The 7,683-nt window shown below is 54.2% G+C and overlaps 1 protein-coding gene across 2 annotated transcripts; it reads left to right on the top strand.

Annotated features, from left to right (window-relative positions):
* Positions 1 to 455: 455 nt before the first annotated feature.
* Positions 456 to 7,528, top strand: Pcolce (procollagen C-endopeptidase enhancer). 2 transcript variants are annotated; one of them, XM_029563193.1, is made up of 9 exons: positions 456 to 635; positions 1,448 to 1,556; positions 3,711 to 3,969; positions 4,756 to 4,880; positions 5,545 to 5,681; positions 6,001 to 6,306; positions 6,788 to 6,903; positions 7,005 to 7,175; positions 7,303 to 7,528. In XM_029563193.1, the coding sequence occupies exons 1-9, from the start codon at positions 541 to 543 to the stop codon at positions 7,455 to 7,457; spliced, it is 1,473 nt and encodes a 490-aa protein (XP_029419053.1). In that variant the 5' UTR covers positions 456 to 540; the 3' UTR covers positions 7,458 to 7,528. The 2 variants fall into 2 exon arrangements, with proteins under 2 accessions (XP_029419053.1, XP_008830572.1); XM_008832350.3 differs by having other exon boundaries at positions 459 to 635; positions 6,001 to 6,281; positions 6,826 to 6,903.
* Positions 7,529 to 7,683: the final 155 nt, after the last annotated feature.

Genomic DNA, 7,683 nt, shown 5'->3' with positions numbered 1-7,683 from the left:
GATAAGGTGGTGCAGGCCTAAAATTCCAGCACTTGGGAGGCTGAGACCGGAGGATGGAAAGCTCTAGACTAGCCTAGGCTACATGGCAAGACTCTATCTCAAAAAACTACCCAGAAATGTGCAGTGGTTCATGGACTAGACAGGGAGGGGCCCAAGAAGAACATATTTGGATGCTGAGAAGCAGCAAGCAGGTGGGGGATCTAGGATGGGCCAGACAGTCCCAGGAAGGACCAGAGCTGTGGAGTTTGGGGCAGGGGACACAGTGGAGTTGCAGATGGTATCACTTGAGACCTGGGTGATGCTGTCTCTGACCCTAGTTGCTCCATCTCTTCCTCTGGTCAATATATATCCTAGACCTAGAGTGGCCCCTGCAGGGACTCATCACTATCCTAGCTGTCTCCCTGTCCCGCCTTCCCTGCCCGCCCAGCCGGCCAGTCCCCACGCCCACACACCCAGGGCTGCCTCATCTGGCACTGATTATCCTGCTGCTGCTGCTGCTCCTGAACTCAGCTGCTGCCTTCAGCACTCCCCCCCCACACCATGCTGCCTGCTGCCCCAGCCTCCTTTCTGGGGCCGTTCCTTGCCGCCTGGGTGCTGCTGCCTCTTACCCAAGGCCAGACCCCCAACTACACCAGGTAGGTCTCTCATCTTCCAAATGGCTTGAGGGTCCTTCAAAACTCTGCTGACTCCTGAGCCGAGGGTGCTATGCCTGTAGGTTTTGCAGGCTCTTCTGCTAGCAACTCCCCTTCCATTCCCCATCTCCCCCTCCTCCAGCTCCCAAGTTCTCCCTATCTGCTGAAAGACCACGGTGGTCTGCAGGTCATCACTTCCCATGACTTCATCACCCTTCCTCCTCTGCCCACTTAAATCTCCCCGTCCACCCAGCCCGGTGGCCCCCCATGGAGCCTGAAAGGAAAGCCACAACCCTGAGCTTGTCTGGTAGCTGACCTTCAGGGAAGGGATAAGAACGTTGGGGGGAAGGAGGCAGCCAGCAGAGAGGCAGATGCTGGTCCTTATCTGGAACCTGGAACAGGGCGAAGGTGGGAGCCCCTATCTCTAGGTCCAACTGTTGGGACATCGCTGCTGCTCCCCCTCATCTTTCCTGCTCCCCCCCATGTCTCTGCCCCCTCCCCCCAGCAGCCTCGTGGCTTGCCACATCTGGAAGTAGTTAGGCGGCTCCTGTCCCTGACTGCCAGGCAGGGCGAAGGGGGAGAGAGAAAGCAAGGGGGACTGAGGAGGATTCCGGGAATTCCTGTCCGCGTGGGGGTGGGGCCTCTAGGGGCTGGAGAGATGGCCCAGTTGCCTGGTCCCACTTTCTCCTGATCTTCAAACTCCAGTCTCAGCCCCACTGAGCCTGAAGCCTCATTGCCTGGGGCCTCCCATCCTACGGTCAGACCCATCTCTCTGATACTCCCCACTTTGCCTGACCCCCTCTTCTGTCTTCCAGACCTGTGTTCCTGTGCGGAGGGGATGTGACTGGGGAGTCAGGTTACGTGGCAAGTGAGGGTTTCCCCAATCTCTATCCCCCAAGTAAGAAGTGCATCTGGACAATAACGGTGAGACACTCTTCTGGTCATTGCTTCTTTATCAGGCCTGGCAGCTCAGGGATCACCCTCCCCACCAGCCATCTCAGCCTCAATTTGGGAAGCCCTCTCCCCTTGTCACTGAGGGCTTCAATCCCCACAGTAACATACCTTGAGTCCCCCCACTCCTCCCTGTCCCTACAGGAAATTGAGCCCTGACTCTTAGTCTGACTAGGCCAGAGCTCTACCACTGAGCTACATCCCAGCCATTTACCTGTGTGTGTGTGTGTGTGTGTGTGTTGTGTGTGTGTGTGTGTGTGTGTGTGTGTGTGTGTGTGTGTAAGTGTACATTCCTGTGTGTACATGCAGAGGCCAGAGGGGGACATCAGGTATCTTGCTGTCACTCTGCCTTATTACCTTCACACAAAGTCTGTCACTAAACCTGGAGCTAGGGAGGGGCTGGAGAGATGACTTAGCTGTTAGGAGCACAAGGTGCTCTTGCAGAGGACACCCCCTCCACCCCCCACACCCTGCCCAGGTTTGATTCCCAGCACCCACATGGCAACTAACCACCCTCTATAACACCAGTTCTAGGGGACCCGATGCCCTCTTCTGGCCTCCACAAGCATTGCATGCACATGGTGGACTTACACATGTGCAGGCAAAACACTCATACGCATAAAATTTAAAAAATTAAAGCAAGTTGGTCTGTAAGCCAGCAAGCCCCAGCCATCCTTTCTCTGCCTCCCCTGCTCTGCCAGTGCTGGAGGTACATGCTTGTCACAGCTGGCTTTTTTTTTTTTTTTCTGTCTTTTTGAGACAGGGTCTTCCTGTAGCCCCAGCTGTCCTGGAACTCACTATGTAGACCAGGCTGGCCTCGCACTCACAAAGATCTGCCTGCCTCTGCCTCCCAAGTGCTGGGATTAAAGGCATGCGCCACCACACCCGGCCCACAGCTGGCTTTTAAAAAATATATATTTTTTATTTATTATTTTTATTTTATGTATACTCCCTTCATGTATGTAAATGCAATGCCTGCAGAGGTCAGAGGAGGGCATCGGATTCCCTGGAACTGGAGTTAAGGACAGTTGTTAGCTGCCATGTGGGTTCTGGGAATCAACCTGGGTCCTCTGCAAGAGCAGTCAGTGCTCTTAACCATTGAGCCATCTCTCCAGCCCCCCACAGCTGGCTTTTTACGTGGATCCTGGGGGTTTGAACTCAAGTCCTCATGCTTGAGGAACAGGCACTCCCAGATGACTCCCACCAAGTCATCTCCCAGACCCCTTTATTTTTAATTTTAAAAATTTATGTATATGAGCATGCACTGCCCCTCAGAGGCCAGAAGAGGGTATCAGACCTTCAGAAACTGGAGTTAGGGATGTTTATGAGCTGTCATGTAGGTGCTGGGAGCCGAACCTGGGTCCTCTGCAAGAGCAATAAATGCTCTTAACCACTGAGTCATCTCTCTAGCTCCTCCCCTTTATTTTTGAGACAGGATCTCCACAAGTTAAGGGCCTTGAATTTATGATCCTCCTGCCTCAGCCTCCCAAATAGTTGGAATTAAGGGTGTGCTACCAGAGCTCCTGGTTCTGAACCTTAATTCTTCATTTTGTTGAGGCAAGGTTTCACTGTGTAGCCCAGGCTGGCCTTGAATTCTGATACAATCCTTCTGCCTCAACACCTCAAGTAATAGGATTGCAGGTGTGCTTCCCCATACCTAGCTGTAGTCTTTGAAAAAAAATTATTTTTATTTTATGCGTATGAGTGTATTGCCTGCATGTAGGTAGGTGTATCCATGTTGTGCAATGCTGGAGGAGGTCAGAAGAGGGCGTCAGGTCCCCCTGGAACTGGAGTTAAGGATGGTTATCAGACCGTGGGTTCTGGGAATGAAACCCAGGTCCTCTGCAAGAGCAGACAGTGCTCTTAACCCTGAGCATCCCTCCAGCCCATAGCTGCAGTCTTAATTCTAACCCATATTGCAAATCCTGAGTCTCCATTCCTGACTTCCTTTCTTCCTGTCTCTCTGGAGACCATAAGTCAGCTGCACAGCCCAGGCCCTCTGCACCGCCTTGGCGGGGGTTCACTCCAGTTACGGCCATTTCTGTAGGAAATGTTGGGGGAAGGGGCGCTATCCACTGTCAGGGATGTGTGTAGCCTGATTTTGTCGTCCCCCACCCCCCCAATCAGGTCCCTGAGGGCCAGACTGTATCCCTTTCCTTCCGTGTCTTCGACATGGAACTGCACCCCTCCTGCCGATACGATGCTTTGGAGGTCTTTGCTGGGTCTGGAACCTCAGGCCAGCGACTTGGACGCTTCTGCGGGACCTTCCGGCCTGCACCCGTGGTCGCCCCCGGCAACCAGGTGACCTTAAGGATGACAACGGATGAGGGCACTGGAGGACGAGGCTTCCTGCTCTGGTACAGCGGTCGGGCGACCTCGGGCACTGGTGAGCCTCCTTGCCTCCACTTTCCCCACGCCTTGCCCCGCCCTGGTTCAGGTCCTCACCCCTGCCCTAACCTTGACCCATCCCCTCAGACGACCCCCAAGAGTTAGGGTCACCATTCCTCCCTTTCTCCTCACTAACCGCCCCTTCAGTCCCTCCTCCCGGTCTTCTCTCCCCCTCCCGCTCCCACCCACCCCTCTTCCAGGGCCCCCCCCAGGTGCGAGGCGGAAATGGGTCATGGACCCGCGGGTGGAATGGGCGGCCTGGGGTTACTGGGACGGTGAGTAACTGCCCGCCCCCCTCCGCAATCGGGCTCTTCTGACGGGAGCAAGGGGGCACCCCAGGCTCGGGGGACTAGAAGCCCCCCTCTTGGAGCCCCCCCATACCCAGTCCTGGGATCCCGATTGCGGTCCCATCATCCCCCTCCCGGCAGTATAAGTCTCTCTGGAAATGTTTCGGGCAGGGACCTCCCCAGAGGGGAGGACACCCTCACAATGTGAGGACTCTCCAGCCTGCTTACGGGGAGTCTTCTGCCAGGCCGGGCTGGGGAGATGGGATCTCCCAGGGGAAGAGGCGCGGTGTGGCCACGGGTAGGGGAGGGGCAAGAAGGGAGCCACTCAATCATTTCCTCTTCCTCTGTGGGCACCCTGAGCCCGGATTCTCCCAGTCCTTTGCTAATCTGCGCCCTCTCTGTCATTTTGAGACCCAGACATCCGAGCTGCACGTCAGCTCGCTAGCTGACAGAGGGTCTCCACCGCCCCCCACCCGGTCCCTCTCTCCCCTCCCCAGAGCACCAGTTTTGCGGGGGGCGGATGGAGAAGGCACAGGGAACCCTGACCACGCCAAACTGGCCTGAGTCCGATTACCCCCCGGGCATCAGCTGTTCCTGGCACATCATTGCACCCCCGAACCAGGTATCAACCCTCTGCGCTGGGCTGCCTGTGTGTGGGGGTGGGGGTGGGGGGTGTCCTAGGTGGGGTCCTTAAAGCATACAGCTAGCAAATTTTATTTACTATTGGTGTCCTGAAATCTGAGCATGCCCTGCTGGGGACCAAAACCAGATCCAGACCCAGTTTACATGGAAACCAAAAATATAGACATACAACTGTGGCTGGTCTTGGGAGAGTGAGGTACCCAGTGCGGATATGAACTGCGGGTGGTGTTATTGGGGTGGGATTCTGTTCATTGAGAGTGAGTTAGGATGGACTTGACCTTGCCAACCAGCGTAAAGAATGCTTCCTGAAGGTGAGTTTGGTGATGATGCACATGGCTTTAGCCTCAACACTTGGGAGGCAGAGGCAGGTGGATCTCTCTTTGAGTTCAAGGCCAGCCTGATCTACTAGTGAGTTCCAGGACAGGTGGGACAACAGGGAGACCTGTCTCAAATAAAAAAAAAAAAAAAAAAAAAAAAAAAAGCTTCCTGCAAGCTTGTGTGTGTGTGATCCTCAGGTCAGTCATGTGACTGTTACCAAAGAGGGAGCAAGGGGGTGCTGCTGCCAAGCATCCCTGGATGGGTAAGAGATGCAGGGCACCCTTTGGTCCTGCCTAGCCTGTCCCAGTATGCAATGTTTCCACCAGGTGATCACACTGACCTTTGGGAAGTTTGATGTGGAGCCTGATACCTACTGCCGCTATGACTCAGTCAGTGTGTTCAACGGAGCTGTGAGCGATGACTCTAAAAGACTGGGGAAGTTCTGTGGAGACAAGGCTCCTGGGTGAGGGGTGGGCCCTTGGGCAGGCGGTGGGAATAATACTGCATCTCTTTAGGGATAGTTGCAAAGGCCATGGGGGTTGGGGGGAGCAGGGCTCCACCGACCAGATGGGATCAGAGCTCTAGGGCTCTAGACCATTGGTTAGAACCAACTATAAGAGCTGGCAAAGATTTAGTGCCTCTTCTGACAGCTTCAGAAGCTTCAGCTCCAGAGAGTTGTGGAGACTCTGATGTCAGGGAAATAGTACCGGGGACAGTCACCAAGGGACAGAGCAAGGTGCACTGCTCACCTTGATGCCTCTCCAAATACCTCTCTGCTGCAGCCCCATCTCTTCTGAAGGGAATGAACTCCTGGTCCAGTTTGTCTCAGATCTCAGCGTCACAGCAGATGGCTTCTCAGCTTCCTACAAGACCCTGCCACAGGGCACTGCAGAGAAAGAGCCAGCCCCTAGCCCAGGGGAGGATACCCAGCAGGGTCCCCAATCCCACCCTGGCCCTAAGACAGGAAGTGGGCCAAAAGTCAAACCACCTACCAAACCCAAGCCCCAGCCTGCTGAGAAGCCAGAGGTCTCCCCTGATACCCAGGCAACTCCAATGGGCCTGGGTGAGTGTGAGAAGATGGGAAAAGGGTATGGACAGAAGCACTGTTATTCCTTGGCTCACTGTTCATTTGATCAACACTTGCTGGTGCCTTTCTTGCCAACATCCAGAACTGGTTGCTAGGGAGTAATGAGTAGAATTCTGAAAGAGCTTTCCTAAAATTCCCCAACTGAGGGCCTGAGACAGTATGGCTCAGCTATAGAATGTTTCCTTAGAATCCCCCAGTGAGGGGCCCAGGGTGTGGCTCAGTGATAGAGCACCTGCCTAGAATCCCCCCAGTGAGGACTGGGAATGTGGCTCAGTGGTAGAGCACCTGCCTAGAATCCCCCAGTGATGGGCTGGGAGTGTGGCTCAGTGGTGGATCACCTGCCTAGAATCCCCCAGTGAAGGATTGGGGTTTGACTCAGCTATAGAGCACTTGTCTAGCATGAATCAGGCTCTGGTTCCAGCCCTAGCACTGCAAATAAAACACCAAATAGGCCGCTATGGGGAAAATGGTCTTGCCTGCAGGGTAGGCCACCCTCCACAAACAGCACTGTCTCTCCTAGACGTACCCAGTATCACCTGTCCAAAGCAGTACAAGCGGTTAGGCACCTTGCAGAGCAACTTTTGTGCCAGTAATCTGGGTAAGACGATTTACTCCTACCCTTCCAGCTCTTCTACACCCTTTCCCATTGTCCTGCCCTAGCCTCCTGACCCTCATCTCTCACCTCCATCCTTTCACAAGTGGTGACCGGAACAGTGAAGACCATGGTTCGGGGCCCAGGTGAAGGCCTCACAGTCACTGTCAGTCTCCTCCATGTTTACAAAACTGGAGGCTTGGACCTGCCCTCTCCGCCCACTGACACCCCTCTGAAGTTCTATGTGCACTGTAGGCAGATGCCCCCCATGAAGAAAGGTAAGAGAACTGGGAAATATGGAGGGGTACTGAGCACACTAAAGTGATGAAATGTAGAATTTGAAGAAGGTGCCTCCTCCAGGTCTCTATGAACTTGAGCTTTCAATCCCTCTCTCCTCCTATCCAGGAGTCCGTTATCTACTGATGGGTCAGGTAGAAGAAAACAGAGGCCCCACCCTTCCTCCAGAGAGCTTCGTGGTCCTCTACAAACCCAACCAGGACCAGATCCTCAATAACCTGAGCAAGAGGAAGTGTCCCTCCCAACCTGTGAGAGCTGCCTGAGGCCCAGGCTAGATTCAGCTCCAGACTTTGGTGCTCTTTCTTATCCAAATAAATGTTTCTTAACTCAGAAAGGGGTCATATCTCTATTTCAATGGTTTAGGGGCCCATCCTTGGGAATTTCAGAACATTTTTTCTTTGTGGTGGTGCTGGGGATTGAACTAAGGACTTGTACATGCTAGCAAGTGTTCCACTACTGAGCTATATCTTCAGGCCCCAGAATACTCTT

The sequence above is a fragment of the Nannospalax galili genome, unplaced genomic scaffold, assembly GCF_000622305.1.
Source record: "Nannospalax galili isolate Female #2095 unplaced genomic scaffold, S.galili_v1.0 scaffold675, whole genome shotgun sequence".
NCBI classification, from domain to species: Eukaryota; Metazoa; Chordata; class Mammalia; order Rodentia; family Spalacidae; genus Nannospalax; species Nannospalax galili.
Note: the sequence above shows the minus strand (reverse complement) of the source record. Positions and strands in the feature narration are given on the sequence as shown.